Here is a 16,975-nt window from a genome sequence, read left to right as displayed (position 1 = left end):
ACAGAGCGTGCCTTTATGATTATGACTTATTGACCAAATAGCAGATCAAAAGTCTCACCTCTCTGTAAAACTACATATAACTCAGCTTTTATTTTGAATACATATACATATATTTATATTAAATTCACTTTAGTAATTGAAAACATTATGACGGCCCTTTTCAAAATATGATGTACTGGTACTACTTATTTAGCTGAATGACATCGTTTTTCACTTCAGCTTCAGTAACAATGTTACAAAGCCACCACTGCTTTTCTGAACTTATTCGTTCTTATAATAACATGAACGGGGGTGCTACAAGTGATGAGTCAATTCCAAAAAATGATGTCCTCATTCGTTTGAAAGTGATAGTGTTTAAGGTCATCTAACCTAACTTTGAGTAAACCGCTGTCAGTCATGAAGTTTGTCTATGGTCTCTGGCAAACATTAGCAGCACCATGACTTATTCTCTCCTGCATCTCAAAGCCACACAGCCTTGTGGGAGATCTAAGGGCAAGCAGACACCTGTTAAATAGGAGCATTAGACTTCGGTGAAATGTGCTCTCTAATAGGTTACTAGGAAAAAAATAATCATGTAAAAAATTAGATATCGTGTGAAAAAAGTCATAGGTATTATTGGTAGTTCACATTAGCCAGCCCTACTGATAGGTCTTTAAATATAAGTAAGTATAAAGTATTCCCAAAATAAAGAGCATCTTCCTCAGACTTCCTTTAAAAGTGTCATCATTTAGTGCAGTCTGCAAGAAGTTCTTGTCTCTTGGTTGACTTTCAACACAAGCTAAAGGAAAAAACTGCTCTCAGTGCTTCTTTTTTGAATGTTTCGAGTTCTCCCTGAGTATTAAATTAACAACACATTCTTCCTAACATTTCAACTCTGAGCACTGGAAGATGTAAGACATTACAGAATATGCACTAAAATGATCTGTCAGCACATCTGCTGTGACCAGGTGAGCATAAACCAAGGTAAATGTGTGAAGGGTGGTCATAAAGATGAAGGTGTGTGAGAGAGTCAGTTTTACTGAGGCTTATGGATGACATTGTTGAACAAAGTCTGACAGGGGGTCTTCTTACATCAATCCAGATTATCAAAAGAAAGTTAAAAAAAAAAGATACCCAGTTAACTCTACAACCTGCCATTTGAAAGAACCCCGTAATGTAACTATTACGTCATATTTATCGCTCGTATTATGCACTTCCTTTCATTTAACCTACATCCACCAATGCAGATTTATTGAATGTCCTGAAACAACCCGAGCATCTCTTCATCACCTTACCTTCAGAGCTACGCTATAGAAAGCTTTCAGCCTTGCATCACAACTTATGTTCATGTTTTCTGCAGCTCGACAGAACTAAACAAAACCATTAATCGCAAATTGTCTTTAAAAAATACTCCACCTGCATCACATGGCAAAGCTATGCGGATGATTGATTTTGCCTTAGCTTATTCCTCTTCAGGATAGCAACAGCATCTTCATCCATTTGCCCTTTTGTTTGGGGGAGTCACCGGGGGGCGCCTTGGTAGCGCGTTAAGCCAATCAATAAATGGCTAAGACGTGAAACCCCGCCCATTTGACAAAATATATCCAACCAGAACATTTGTTCTTTGCATGGGCGTTCCCATCCCCCCCACCCACCCTTTTGACACTGCCCTACCGAAGCTGTGTGGTTGAGCGAAGTGAATGACGTCTCTGCATTTGCGGGCCGCCGACGCAGGGCTGGGTTTCCATTTTCAGAGCGAGTGTCGGGGGGGATCGTCAACATGGAGCCGGAGATGGAGGACAAAACGCTGGAACTGATGGTAAGATTTATCTCAGAAGGCAACTTGGCCGTAAGAGGTGATCCGTATCGTTCCTAAATTGAACGAGGCGCCGAGCCTCGATTCGACGGCAGGAATGGGCTGAAGCGGCTTGTCGGGAGAGGGAGAGGAGAAAGGAGGGAGGGGGGGGGGGACCAGAAAGCAGAGGGAGGGCCTGAATTTACCGATACATTCTGCTTAAAAATGTCCGCACACTGGTCACTTTGATTAACAATACTTCACACGTCAACATCAGACGAATGTTAAACACACATGTTTTGGATTAATTTGGGTCACCAGCGTGGAAATTAATAGGTGGATGTTCAGTCGTTCGGCCGAAGACAGCGCAGGAGTCTCGGGGTAGCGTTCACTGCGGTGACGCTGCGCCACTTTAACAGGGCCCTGTCTGATACTTAGCCGTCCAGCTAACACTGGCTAGAAGGCGATGAACCACGTAAATTTATGGGTATGTTATATTTTCTTGTTCGTGTGACGACGACTGACATTGTAATCGATGTGCCGAACAGTTACACCGATGCCACGATGTCGGGGAATGTAGTTAAAATCAGTCGTCTGCTGCCTGTCTGTTTATATTTTTAAAGTGCGTAGAAGGAAGTGTAGTGCTTTTTCATTCACACAGCGGCACCACGATTAGCGAGGTAGCAATTAGCCTATTAGCCAGCATGCTAAAAATGCTACTTATATTTGACAGCCTTTACTTCGCAAAAGCAGTCAGTTGGCCGGCGCAGTAAGTATCTCATTTTGATAACACGAGATGTCGGCTGTCATTGTGATATTGTTTTTTTTTTTCCAACATCATAGTATCAGATTTCCTAAGCGAGTGTAAAATCGTTTTTTCCGTAAAGTGATTAGCTGTCTTCATGAGCTAAGCATCCATGCTAACGTTAGCTTACTTGTAGCTACCAATAATATTAGAAAGGTCAAAGTAGTCGCAATGAAGACGCCAGATAAGTTGTGATACAGATGTGTTGTTTCGCCGGGGCATCACACGGACAGTGAAGTTTGCAGTTGTTTCGTAGTTGTTGATATGACCCATCCCTCAGGTTTCGCTCACAGACAGATCAGTTACCATACTTTGTGTTGACAAAGCAAGTAAGGCCTGGGTGTAATATTTTGATTATTTTTATTACATTACGTGGACCAAAGGTGCCTCACCTGACAAAAACACAACAAAGTGAGCACTTAATGTCATTGATTTCCAAAGAGAGTATTTACAAACACCACTTAATACCACCATTGAAGTTAAACTATAGGCCAGCAAAGACCGACTTTACTAATAGACAAGTGGATGAAGATGTGATACAGACATTGCTCTTTTTGTTTATTTTGTGAACTATTTTTTGTCTTTTTTAAAATATTTAACAACTCAATTTTAAATCACTAATTCTAAAAGTCCACTACAGAAATGCACTGTATTTGCATGATGTAAGAAGTAAAGTAGGAAGGGAGATTATTAGTGTTGGAACAGTGATTTATTTCTCAAAAACAAACTTTGTATGATGACCGAACCATTCATGAATATTTCTTTGCACTGAAGGAGACTTAAACATATACATTTGCCCAAGGTTTGGAGACTGTCTTCCTCAAGGCCTAAAAAAAAAAAACTTCTTAGTTGTCTGTGTGTTTAATTTGATTTATTTTTTTGTCCCAGTGTTACTCACTAACCACTCATGGGAGTGGGGATGGCAGAACAGTGGATGGGGTCTCTCGCATAAAAAAAGCGACAATTGACAATTTACCCATAGCCCCTCCCTCTCCTCTACCTATCCCCACCCAATTCATGTCTAATAATGCTTCTGTGTGTATGTTTATCAGTCTGTTTCTTGTGTGTGGAGGAGTGTGTGTTCCTGCGCTCACTGTGCCAATGTGTGTGTAGCTCTAATACTGGTTTTTCCCCTCACTATCCCCTACCTCCTCCCCTTTTTTTCCTCTCCTCACCTTTGATGGTTACACACATACCTTCTCTCAACTTCAAACTAAATCTCATTTATTTTTCTTATTATTTATGAACTCTTACACTTTTCCGCACTCTGCCTGTCCTGTTTCTCACAAACTCTTTGCCACTTACATCCATCCGGACAATCATTGATCCACCCATCCAACAATCTCCTTTGGTTTCCCCCTCCCGACTACCTTCATCAACCCCCTTCTCTCTTTTCCTTTACTTCTCATCTTGGGTCTCTTGCTCCTCCCTTTCTCTACCTCCCTCACCCTGTCCACTTCTCCTCCCTTCCTCTCTCTCTTTCACACAGTGCTCTGTGCCTCGCTCTCTCTGGCTGGGCTGCTCCTCGGTGGCTGAGAGTTTGTGTGCACTCAGGTGCCTGCAGAGCATCCCCTCCACCCGGGCTCACAACCAGGTTCTGCCTCTCTCCTCTTAATTCTGCTGCTCCTCCTCCTCCTCTCCCTTCCCCACCCTTCCTCCCTCGCCATCTCCTCATCCTTCACTTTTCTTCCCCACTCCACATAACTCGTCATACCACCTTGGTGCGGACAGCATCCACTCACCCTCCTACCTCCTCACCTTCCGTTGCCCTTTCCTCCCTGTTGGAAGCACACTGCTCTCAGGTCCTTCTCTGGTGCGACCTCAAACTTTTGCTGCTTAAAACCGAATTGTAGCTTTATAAACTCTAATTGACTGAATTATAATCACTTAAAATCAGCTCACATATCTCAATCAGGCCCCAGAACTCCAAAGAATTCAAACAATCATTTGTTAGATAATGTAAACTGGAGACATTAACGATAAAACTTGTTAGCGTATACAAATACTCTGGTGTGTGAAGAGTAATAATCCAGGGGTACCAGAGAATAATACCACACTTAGGAGTAATGTTTACTGTCCTTCTACCTGGAGGTGTGAGGGCCGAGGCGGGGGGCGGGTCTTCCTTCCAAGCTCTGAGAGGCTACATGCTTGCTTGCCTGCCTGCCTGGCCATCTTGGTCTGTCTGTTATTATTTTTCTCTCCTTCTATTCTTCTTTTATTTAATCTGCTTTGCATGACCATCAACTCCAACCATTGGTGCCATTCTGGCTTCTTGTCCTATCTGCTTTGGACTTGGTAGCTGACCCTTTGTCTGTCCTTTTGTTTGTTTATGTGGATGTGATCGCCCCACTGTCAGAGAAAATCTCTGGATCATTTTTGAGGGGTTACTGGGTTAATCTTAGAATATAATACCTAGGCAACATGGTACATCTATAATGACGATCAGCCCAAGTTCAGCCAGCCAATGGCAGTACTTCAGCTTCCGAAGAAATCAAACTTTTAAACTAGTAATATATAAGAAAGAATAGAGTCTATTCTAGTGTCTTATCGCCAACAAAGACAAACTGTGACTTTGGTTCTTTCAGGACCTAAACAGAAATGCTATACCATTGACCCTCACTCAGGCTTCTGTGGCCCATTTCTCCAAATATGTTTGCTAACATGTCAGAGAACAGGAAATACACATTTTCAGGAAATGAATTTTAACTAAATAGGAAACCTTGCATTAACATGATTCTTTTTCCTTTGTTCGATATATAGTTATGTCATGAAAAGAGTGTTTGCTTTAAATGGTCTTTGTGGTTCAGGACATTGCAAATGTATTGATGATGTAGATGTAACAATATGGAAACCTTTTGATTTCTAGATGAACTCTTAACACCAATATATCAACATATCCTCAGGTTTTCATGTTGGTTGTGTATGTAAGGAAGGATGCTAGATTATGATATTACAGCATCAGGGAACCTGCTTTTGGTCATTATTTTCATTTATTATAGTTGTTGTTTTAGAGGTAAGAGCAAAAATGGAAGTTCAGCCTCTCACTCTGTTACTGACAAGTAACTGTGCCTTTAACCTGTTGTAATTAAAATGTTTTAAGTCTCCCTAGCTTGTTTGTGATACACCTGTTAAGGACTCAAATCTTTAAGGACTTCATGGGCGGGATAAGGTTACCTCCCATTCTTTGATCTCCTTTCTATATGCTTTGAGACCAATATCTGATTTTAGTTTCATTAAAGTCATGCCTGAGCTGCTTCCAGTGACATACCCAAGATGCTCCAGTTTAATTTCCTGTCCAGACTACTCAGCCCCCATCACAGACATGCAAGCCAATAGAAACCTTAAGTTGCAGTGCTCGATTCTTTTTCGCTCCATATGTGTGTGCACGGGTGTTTGTGCGTGCACGCCTCAAAAGTCATAATAGTAACTTTTCCTTGGCTGTGTTTGTGGTACTCTTGTGTCCAGCGCTGTCCACACCGCTGCCCTGGCTCTCACACTGCCTTTCACACACACACACGTGTACAGAACAAAGCACTAACCTGCACATTGTTTTTGCTTTGTCGTTTATCCACAGAACACATCAGGTATGGAGTCACAGAATCTGGTGGATGATCTGTCGCCAAAGAAGAACACAGTTCTCAAGGTTTGTTTGTGTGACATATAATGTATAAATGAATAACCTGAATTGGAAGCTCTTCACAAAACAAACATCCTACACAGGTTACATTAGGGCTGGGCGGTTATACCTCAAATCAACATTACGATTGAACATTTTACCTCGATTACGATTAATGAACGATTACTTTATTTTTTGCCCTCCTAGTTCACTGACAAGGTCTGTACTGTAAATGTGCTCAACTATTAGAGCTGGGATATTTTTTCTAATGAGTGCATAACTTTACGCTCAACACAGCCCAAAGTAAAGTACTTCCGGGCCCTGTAGCCAATCATTGCTACGGGGTCGGCGCGAACCCGTCCGAGTTGTTACAAAATCTTGGATGTGCGTGGCTGGACGCTCAGCGCCTCAATTCAATTTCTATTAATTGCCCTGCTTTAGGTTTCATGTATTCCAGCTACAGCTTTTACTGGCTTTAAGTCATTAATATAACAAGCTTGTAATAAAAATACAATCTGAAGTTTATTTTGGATTCACTACAAACTTTGAAGTCAGCTACTTTAATGACATTCTCTTCATGTCTCTGTTTGAGGTTAAAGTCTTTGACTGATTCTAACATTCATTTTTATTTAAAAAAAAAAGTTTATTCCCGCTTATACAACAGCAACCCTGCAGGCTTTTTTGTTGTTCACAGAGCTTTCACCCTCAGCAATGGAAACTGACCTTTAATTGAGTTAATTCTGAAACAATATGAGGCTACTGCACATGTTGTTTAAAAGGACACACTGTGACTAAAGGTTCCTAAAGTTTTCTGTTCACATAGACATATTTCTTAGAAGAATTTATACAGCAAATAAAAGTTTTTTTTAGAAGTTCCTAACAACAGCCATGTTTTGTATATCATTATTTCATGTTACTAACGCAATGTAAAACAAATAAACTCAAATGTAACCAATCTGCATGGGCTCCTGATCTTTACAGCTTAGTAATGGTCCTGTTGTGGGGTCCCGCAAGCGTCCATCAGAAGGGAACTACGAGAAGGAGAAGGAACACTGCATCGCTCTGTTTGACCAGTGGTCGGAGGCTGACCAGGTGGAGTTTGTCGAACGCCTGATCTCCCGTATGTGCCACTACCAGCACGGCCACATCAACTCCTACCTCAAACCCATGCTGCAGAGGGACTTCATCACTGCGCTGCCAGGTACAAAAACAGTCTGATTGTTAAGTTAGGCACACCCAAGAAAATATGTATTTAATATCATTTTGACAAATGCCTTCCTTTACAAGAGTTGTTTTCTGCTGTGTCAGGATGACTTTTGTGATTGAGAGAAGAAAACACATTAACAGCAACAAGATCAAACTACATACTGTTTACTATAGAAGCGGTGTTATTAGAATTAAATTATTTTGAGCTTATCTGATTATTTTCATGACCCCCAGGCACAGATAAACCGAGCAGATGATATTCTATTCATTTTGAAGTGTGTGCTCACTCTGCCTCTTCTCTCCCACTCTTTAGCACAAGGCTTGGATCACATAGCAGAGAACATCCTGTCTTTCCTGGATGCACGCTCGCTATGCTCAGCAGAGCTGGTGTGTAAGGAGTGGCAGAGGGTCATCTCTGAGGGGATGCTGTGGAAGAAGCTCATTGAACGCATGGTCCGCACCGACCCGCTCTGGAAAGGCCTGTCTGAGAGACACCAGTGGTGAGAAAAGACAATGATCCACTTACACACACATACAGGCTTAGCAATCCATCTTTAGATATTAATACTGTACAATACAATACAGTATGAATTCATACTTGGAGAGGAATTGGGTAAACGTTTTGTTTTGATGTTGTAAGTTTTCAGTGGTTGGGATTTAGGTAGGGAAGGGGGGGAGTAAGGTCATACTTGGCAGATCCTGAGTGTTTATTTTGAGTAACAAATGGGGGGTGGGTTGAACTTAAGTCGATACAAAGCAGATGATATTCTTATATCTTTGCCCCAGGGAGAAATATCTGTTCAAGAACCGCACGACAGAGGTCCCACCCAACTCCTACTATCACTCCCTTTATCCCAAGATCATCCAAGACATAGAGGTAAGACACATAGAGATCATTTCAGTTTAAGGTGATTTTTTTGTTGTTGATTTTATTCCTTTTTTTTCCAGTTTTTATTAATGTACCTGATATTGTTATTTCTTTTTTTCTTTAAAAAGTTTCATACAGAATAGGCCACAATATCCATCCTACACATGACTGATTCATTGTGAGGATAGGCAGTGTGATTAATTGTACATGCAGTAAACGCTGACGACAGCTAAATTCTTAAGTTCAATTAATGTAAGTGGTGTTACCACCTAGATCTCGTGTCTGTATCAATCCCCTCTAATAACTTAACCCACCAGGATATTAGCCTCTATCATCTCTGTGATCATCTATACTTGTTTACTTCTTTGATCTACTCTGTGTTTGATCTTCTCATTGTTTGTCCCCTACCTCCAGACTATTGAGGCTAATTGGCGGTGCGGCAGACACAACTTGCAGAGGATTCAGTGTCGCTCTGAAAACAGTAAAGGGGTTTACTGTCTGCAGTACGACGATGACAAGATCATCAGTGGCCTTAGGGATAATTCCATCAAGGTACATTCACAGAAACAGATGTGTGAAATTAAAACATGTGTCTCTTAGTTATCTTTGCCACTGACCACATACACCCGTTGGCAGCTTTCTTGACTTTCTGTTCAAAACTGCCTCGAGTTCTGTAAAGGTGTTTGTAGTATGTGGCTTACAAATGTATAAAAGGCCTATTTTTAGTTTGATTTCCTTACGGTGTCAAATCATTTCTGTCATCAATGTTAGTAGATTGTAAAATAAAAGGCAATTAAATGACCAATCCTTGAAGCAAAATCACATTCCCAGGAACAAAAGCAGGAAGATGTGAATCTCTTAAATTGAAATCCAAGCTTTTTGACAAAATGAATTTGGACTCCTCTTTTATGTATCCATCCTTCTTACAAAAAGCTACACATTGTCCCAAAATTACAACACTTTTACTGGATATTTCTGTATTTTTTTTAGTATGATGACTGTGATTCATAGCTGTGAATACAGGAATGTTAAACAATACATTCGACTTCAGGTTGGATACAAATTTAAACTTCATAACTTTCTTGTTTTACTAGTGTAGTGGAAACCTTCATTGTGCGTGTATGAGCCAGCCTACAGGCCTAAGATGATCTTTAGAGCTAATTAACATCCAACCTATTTGCACCAGGAGGGAAGAGAGCCAGAGGTGATGGCTGTGAGCAGCACTGCTTGCTTTGTGTGTGGTTGTTTCCTTTCAACCTGGGTTTGTGTTTTTATGAATTAAATCTCTTCTTGCTGCTCAGTTCAGCTTATCGTCTTATTGTCTATGGCGCTGCGCTAAACCAGCAGACATAGAGACAGAGCGAATGAAGTGAATTAGAGGATATTAGAGCTCAGCTCCAGTCTCGATGCTTTTTTACACTTGTCTGTCTGGCCTGATAGAAGAGGACAGGAGGATGGAGAAAACTAGGCATAAAGTGGATTTGTCTTCTTATTTTTGAAGAGGCTGACGCACACTCAGAGAGAAGCTGAATGGCTCTCTCTCTCTCTCACACACACACACACACACACACACACACACACACACACACACACACACACACACACACACACACACACACACACACACACACACACACACACACACACACACACACACACACACACACACACACAGGGCTGAGCACAACAGTGGGGAAAATGGGGCATGAACAGTGCTACAAGAATAGGCCATTCTTAGCGTGACCCAAATCTGCAACCTTTTCGTAACCCTTTTTCCCCTCCTCTTCTGTGTGTCGTCCTGTGTCAATGTCTTCCTCTTCTTCACTTTTTCTCCTCCCCTCTCTTCTTCCCACTATCCTCTCTCCTCATAGATCTGGGATAAGCAGTCTCTGGAGTGTCTGAAGATACTGACCGGTCACACAGGATCAGTGTTGTGTCTGCAGTATGATGAGAGGGTCATCGTAACTGGGTCGTCTGACTCAACCGTCAGGTATGATGCACATCTTGTTTGGATGCAACACATTGAATAGAGATGTAGAAACCTTCACATTCAAAAGAGATATGATACGATATTATTGCGATTTTGAACCTATTGTTATATGCTGAGAATTGCGATACAATATATTGCAATTTCACTTTTTTAACTGCATTTTGTGTCCACAAAATTAAACTAAATAGAGAACTGTTTTGTTAAATAAGAAAAAATTCTCAGTCTATTTAACTGAACTTAACTGAAAACAAACATGTATGGACGAGTGTACAACTGCAGTCATTTTAAACAATGCAACTTGTTCAAACTGAATTGTGCAACCCTTTCAGCAATTCAAAATTAAAAAGCATATTTGCTATTAATAAAATAAAAATATAAATTCTTGGCGACCATGAGGCGATATAATATATCGTATCTCATAATATTGCGATACTATGCTGTATCGACCCTGAAGGGGAAGAACCTAATAGTTCGTGTGAGTTTATTATAATTCTTATTTTCTGTCTTATGCCATGGCTCAAATTCCTGTGAGATGGACGGAGGTAGAAACATGAAACTTGGTAGATGATTTGTAAATGATGTGCATTACCTTCCCAAGAAATATGAACCCAGTCAACCAGATGGTGGCGCTGTAATTAAAGAAACAATGCTCGATTTTTGGAAGGCCACGCCCATGACACTGTACATCAGAGTCAAGTCCAGCTCATTGTGCTCTACAAAAAAGCCTCTAGGACCATTGAAGTCCACCATGATAGATTCTCCGCCATTTTGAATAGTTTGAAAATCACATTTTTGACATCTCCTCCTAAACCTTAGGTCCAGTTGGTACAACATTTGCTGTGAATGCTCAATGGACAAAGCTTATCAAATATTTTATGAAGGTTGTTGATATCTTATTTAATTTCAAGATAATTACCAATAAACTTGGACAGGGGCGGAGCTTTCCAGAGAAATTGCCATAACTCATTCACTCATTTGATGGCAAACGCTGCGACAGTGTAGCATCCACTTACAGTCTGAAAAAGTCAAGTGGTTCATTTTGATTTTCATGATTTGGAGAATCAGAAAAGATCATTGATGATGTCTTTGTGTGGTTGGGTCTGATTGTGATGTATTCCCCTGTTACGATGGCCGTTGCTGTCAGTCTTTTCCATCTATGACTAGGCGCTTTGCATTGTGGGAACCAGTACGCAGGGAGACTGGTCTGATGCATACTGTAGACTTTTCTGGAATCAGTAAGACATCCGGGTATTTTTGGAATACCGCAGATCTCACATTTGTGCACATGCTGCATTTTGTCGTAGTACGTACTACTCGTATAGAAGGCGGTTTCGAAAAAACAGAAGGAAGAGGAGTCAAAAACTTCCAAATGAATGCTGGTTATGTATTTGTGCATACCAGTTAGCCTGTCTTGTTGAATTAATTACATTTATTTGAGGCGGAGATTTGATTTGATTAGAATTGTTAGGTATGTGTTGAGTTAAATGCTGCTGACAGTTTAATATTCATTCATTTAAGGGACGGTTAAACACTGCAGGCTTTATGATGACAAAACTAGTGTGTGATTGGTCTTCCCCTGTTTTTCAAACTGAATTAAACCGGCTTAAAGTGACATTTCACAACTTGTTGAGGCTTGATGTGTAGGTGGAAGATCCTTTCCCCCCTTCATGAAAGTGACCAGTTTATTTAGTCTAAAGGAATACTATGAATAGATAATCCACAAACCAAAGACAAACCCGTCTTCTAATATGTCGAAAAAATGTCTTCTCTTCTGTCTCCTATCATTTCAAAAGCTGCACTCAACCTCATACAAAATATCTCAACACATCTCAGCCATCACACATGTGAAGTTGATTAGAAGAAGGTTCAATCTCATAGCAGCTTTGTTTGTAAAGGTCATCCATCGAGCCGGTAAAGTGGGTTCTCTTGCAAACATCTAAAGACCTGGTGTTTGTGCTGACACTTGCTTGGCTACTACACACAGAAGCTCAACATTAATTCTTTCATTACTTCACACTTCGGCCGTACTCGCTGAGCGGTATCCAAGGAAAATGTGACTTCACTTCCTTAGCAACAGCTTGACAGGCTCTGTGTTTGTAGGTCTGGTTGTCAGCTTTTCCAGTGTGTTCTGCATTTGACTCTTAATGCCCAGCGGTGCTGCACAGTAACATGTTTTACACAGCAGCTCCTGTGTGTGTGTCCATTGTAAAACTAATAAACATAATTTTCTCTCATGTCTCCATTGTTTTCCCTTTTCCTTCCCTCCCATTACACATCTTTTCCACTCTCTCTCTCTTCTCCAAATCATTTTCTTTGGTTTTGACCATTGCCCCGTCTCATTTTTCTTTCCTGCACACCCCTTCCTCCTATCGTTTCCCACTTTTCTTGTCCTTTTGTCCTTTCTTTCATCTTTCTTCCACATCCCCATTTTTCCTTTTTGCCCCCTTTTTCTTTCCCCTCTCTCTCACATTTGCCTTCACTTTTTTTTGCCATTCTGTCATCTCTCCCTGCTTCTGTTTTCTCCCCCCCCCCCCTGTCTCTCCTCTCTGCAGGGTGTGGGAGGTGACAACAGGTGAGGTACTGAACACACTGATCCATCACAATGAGGCAGTTCTTCACCTGCGCTTCGCAAATGGCCTCATGGTCACCTGCTCCAAGGACCGTTCGATTGCAGTGTGGGACATGGCCTCTCCCACTGACATCAGCCTACGCCGTGTCCTCGTGGGACACCGGGCCGCCGTCAACGTGGTGGACTTTGACGATAAATACATCGTGTCCGCTTCAGGGGACCGCACCATCAAGGTAATGAGCAGCCACTCATAAAGTTTGAAGAAAAGCTGGCCTTGGAGTACGTGTGACAGATGATGTGACAAATTGAATAAAGAAATGTTGATGTTTGAAAGTTGTATCAGGGTTTGAAGTATGTTAACTATGATACATCAAATATCACTAGAAATACATTCAGTGAAGAAATGTAATTTAATTCTAAAAGTGTGAAAGAGTTTTATTTAGTAAGCTACAGTCATCTGAATAAATACATGCCGTGTTTTTTTTCTGCACTTCAGGTATGGAGCACCAGCACCTGTGAGTTTGTCCGCACTCTAAATGGTCATAAGCGTGGTATTGCCTGTCTACAGTACAGAGATCGTCTTGTGGTCAGCGGCTCCTCTGACAACACAATCAGGTACGTGAGAGATTTAAGATGCATATCGTGTTCTACATAATGTAATAATTGAATACAAATCCACTTCACATGAACCAGTTTGATTGGAAACTTTCTTCAATTTGCCAAGAAAAAGTGACTTGTAATAAAAATGTTTTTGAAAAGGCTGAGGCCAAAACACTGAGAATACAGTGTACTTTTAATATCATATTTTATGGTCCTGATGCTTTTCTTGCACATTTTACCACACCCTAGCACTTCAAACTAAAAAGTATGGACTGCATGTTGTTGCCATGTGTGTTCATGAAGGCCTTTTTCTCCAGGTTATGGGACATCGAGTGTGGAGCGTGTTTGCGAGTGCTTGAAGGTCACGAGGAGCTGGTGCGCTGCATTCGCTTCGACAACAAACGGATTGTCAGCGGCGCCTACGACGGGTCAGTCTCACACACACACACACTTGGAACTTAGAGTCACATTTTGTTCCTGACTTTGTGTTGTCTCATGTTTCTCTGCAGTAAGATAAAGGTGTGGGACCTGCAGGCAGCCCTGGACCCACGAGCCCCCGCCAGCACATTATGTCTGCGCACTCTAGTGGTAAGTATCACTGAATCAAACCTGTTTGTCATAGGGCTGCTGACTGGAGCTTATGCACAAGTTTCAGAGGCAACAGATCTCAACTGTTTATATTTGAATCTAGATTTTAACTAACATTATATTGTTGCTGGTTTTGAGAATCATTGAAAAGATGATAAAGGGACACTGAATTTGCTCATTTTGAGTTCACCTGGCAGAAGCTTTCTAATATGACAGCTGGATGAAATATTCTGTTTTTGTTGAAACTTTGATAAGAAGTATGGATTAAAAAGTATCCTTTGTAAATCTGTTTCTGAACTGTTTTGCATTTCATGAAAAGATGGTTCTAACATTTATTTATTATTAGTTTTTGGACAAAATATTTAGAAAAATTCTTAGATCACCTCTACATAAACTGTCATTGTGAGGAGAGGTGGACACAAATCAAAGTTTCAAAATGTTGATTCTTTGTAACTGTGGGAGAAGTCCAGAAAGAGTTTCTCAGTGAGAACTTGATACGGAGAAGTGATATCAGAAGCTCATCACCAATCTTGCATAGAAGCGTTAACGTTCGTCTGCGGCCTGATCTCAGAGTTTAAATCATACATCTTCATGGTGTGGATGTTTTTACAGCATGTTGTCATCATTTCTTTGTCCATTGTGTTTTCAGGAGCACTCTGGCCGCGTGTTCCGCCTTCAGTTCGATGAGTTTCAGATCATCAGCAGTTCTCACGACGACACCATTCTGATCTGGGACTTTCTGAACGTCTCGACCAATGGCCAGTCAGAGGGGCGGTCTCCCTCTCGCACCTACACTTATATTTCTAGATAGCAGGTACAAAGACTCAACCACACTTGCATCCACATTCAGACTGATAAGACACATGATCTTATTTGCATGTTGTATAAATGCAATAGTGTCTGACTGCAGACTTTTTTTTTTTTTTTTTTTTTTTGCACCAGGTGGCGCCATCAACAGAACCATTTCTTGGAGGAGTCCAGGGCTGATTGACTGATGGGTGTCCATCATGGAAAGGAGCCCATCTCTTCTCCTTCCTCTTCGTCATCTCTCTGTCCACCTCTAACCCTGCCCCCGCCACCTCCTTGCTCGTTCTGACAGACTCATGAGCTTGTGCCCATTACCTGCCAGCACCGTGACACGCACTCACACACACATACACAGGTCAACAGTAAAGAAGATCCCCCACAACAGAACCAACACAACTCTCCCAAGAAGCTCCCCCTCTACTACTGATTTATATTTTGTAAAGTACACTAATGACAGTATTAACTTAGACATATTATAAGTCCACTATCTCCCCTTTTTCTCCTCGTTACAAACTTAAGCAGCCTCTGCTCCTCAGTTTTTAACCCGCCAATCAGGTTTCCACAGATATGGAATGGCTTATTGATATATATTTATAGATATAAAACACACATACATACATACATACATACATACATACATACACACGGTGGCACAGTTGGACAGAAGGTGACCAGAGCTGTGATGCGGGAGACAGAGACTCTTAACTCAGCTCTACGAAAGGAGGGAAGGACCGGAGATGGAGGTAGTGATGGAGGGAGAAACGTGTCGGGGACGACCTCCCTGCTCCCTCTCACTCCCTCTCACTCCCCCCCCCCAGGTCTCTCTCTCTCTTCAAATCCCCTTTACCCTGCTGCCCTCCCTTCCAAACCCCAGAGATGCACACCCGCTTGGAATAGGGGGGCACACACACTCAAGTTTGCATGAGTGTGTGTTTGTGTATGTGGACTTTTGAAACGGCAGAACAGAGCAGAAGCGTCAAAAAGACAGACATGCATGTGAGGTTGCCTTGGATACAGCATTCCGGTACACCTCTGCTTTTTTTTCTCTTTAACTCTTACTTTCTTACTGTTTTTTATTACTGTTTTTTTCTCTTTTTATTTGAGTATTTTGGTTCTTAGTACAAAAATCATACTAAGCGTAGTCCTTTCTCTCTCTCTCTCTCTCTTACTGTCTTTTTCTTCTTTCTTTCTTCTAACTTGGACCCTTGTTCATCATCTGTCCCTTTCGCTCCATCTTTCTCTCCCCTGTCATCTACGTGCTTGCTTTGGTTATGAGAGAAGCTGGAACTCAAGAGCTCAAATTTAGCTGTAAACAGAGTTGTCTTGTCAAAAATTGTGTTGTATATTAAAAATGATTTTTTAAAGAAGAAAAATGAACTTATTGTGAATAAAGTACTTGACAGTGGTGGAGTGTTGAGCCAACTGTAAATGAATGAGTGTCTGTCTGTCTGTTTTTGTCTGTGTGTGTATGTGTGGCTGGATTTGTGCTATGCCATGCGTCTCTATCTGACGAGAAGATGCAACACTCAGCGGGCCTTCAGTATCTTCCTTTTGTTCTTAAAACAGCAAGAGGCAGGATATTTAGGATATATCTATTTGTAATTTATGTTACATTCTTGATTGTTTTCAAGAAATCCCTTCAAAATCATAACTCACTCCAGCATCTGAAACAAATGAGGAAGAGATGATAAAAAGCTTATTAGAAAGAAATGGTAAGGTGGGCATTAAATATTTTGGTTCTAGACCTGTTTTTAAGGTTATGGAATAAAAACGTATGACTCATTGAGGTCTAACAATGTTTACAGGAGCACTTATAAAATTGTTTTAGGGCTCTGATGTTCACATGAAACTCAAAAACCTGGTTATTCTTAATTATTTTTTGTGATTCTAACGGTATCCTTGTTGAGTGACTTTATTTCACACCATCTACCTGGAAGACACGTTCCACAGCAGCACATGACGAAGACACTCTAAAAGCACCCCGTTTAAAACAAGTGACTAGTGTGCATGTAAGCATGCTTTCTGAATAAACTGGGAGAAAGATTAAAATGATCTGATTTGACATGTGATGTCATAAAGGTGTATGATAACCCTGCGTTGGTAAAGACGCTGAAACAACTCCCCTTTTCAAAACCAATGCTCTGATTCTAAA

At 41.1% G+C, this 16,975-nt stretch overlaps 1 protein-coding gene across 3 annotated transcripts; it reads left to right on the top strand.

The window, feature by feature from the left end:
• The first annotated feature begins 1,640 nt into the window (after positions 1 to 1,640).
• Positions 1,641 to 16,228, top strand: fbxw11a (F-box and WD repeat domain containing 11a). Of its 3 annotated transcripts, XM_061048222.1 has the most exons (14): positions 1,665 to 1,798; positions 4,069 to 4,173; positions 6,154 to 6,222; positions 7,177 to 7,396; positions 7,715 to 7,901; positions 8,188 to 8,278; positions 8,684 to 8,821; positions 10,141 to 10,259; positions 12,812 to 13,061; positions 13,325 to 13,443; positions 13,746 to 13,856; positions 13,938 to 14,016; positions 14,666 to 14,830; positions 14,959 to 16,228. In XM_061048222.1, exons 1-13 carry the CDS (start codon positions 1,760 to 1,762, stop codon positions 14,825 to 14,827), a joined length of 1,689 nt encoding a protein of 562 aa, XP_060904205.1. In that variant the 5' UTR covers positions 1,665 to 1,759; the 3' UTR covers positions 14,828 to 14,830; positions 14,959 to 16,228. The 3 variants fall into 3 exon arrangements, with proteins under 3 accessions (XP_060904206.1, XP_060904205.1, XP_060904207.1); XM_061048223.1 differs by lacking the exon at positions 4,069 to 4,173 and having other exon boundaries at positions 1,641 to 1,798; XM_061048224.1 differs by lacking the exons at positions 1,665 to 1,798; positions 4,069 to 4,173 and adding an exon at positions 1,974 to 2,261.
• The last annotated feature ends 747 nt before the right edge of the window (positions 16,229 to 16,975 follow it).

Source organism: Labrus mixtus, chromosome 10, assembly GCF_963584025.1.
Source record: "Labrus mixtus chromosome 10, fLabMix1.1, whole genome shotgun sequence".
Classification (NCBI taxonomy): Eukaryota; Metazoa; Chordata; class Actinopteri; order Labriformes; family Labridae; genus Labrus; species Labrus mixtus.
The sequence above is the reverse complement of the archived record's forward strand: the minus strand, read 5'-3'. Positions and strand labels throughout refer to the sequence as shown.

Bases quoted from the DNA above. Each gene is read 5' to 3' on its own strand.
- fbxw11a (XM_061048222.1), top strand. From the start codon at position 1,760: ATGGAGCCGGAGATGGAGGACAAAACGCTGGAACTGATG. The intron at 7,397-7,714 runs GTACAAAAACAG...CCCACTCTTTAG, and splicing joins CTTCATCACTGCGCTGCCAG to CACAAGGCTTGGATCACATA. The intron at 13,444-13,745 runs GTACGTGAGAGA...CTTTTTCTCCAG, and splicing joins TCCTCTGACAACACAATCAG to GTTATGGGACATCGAGTGTG.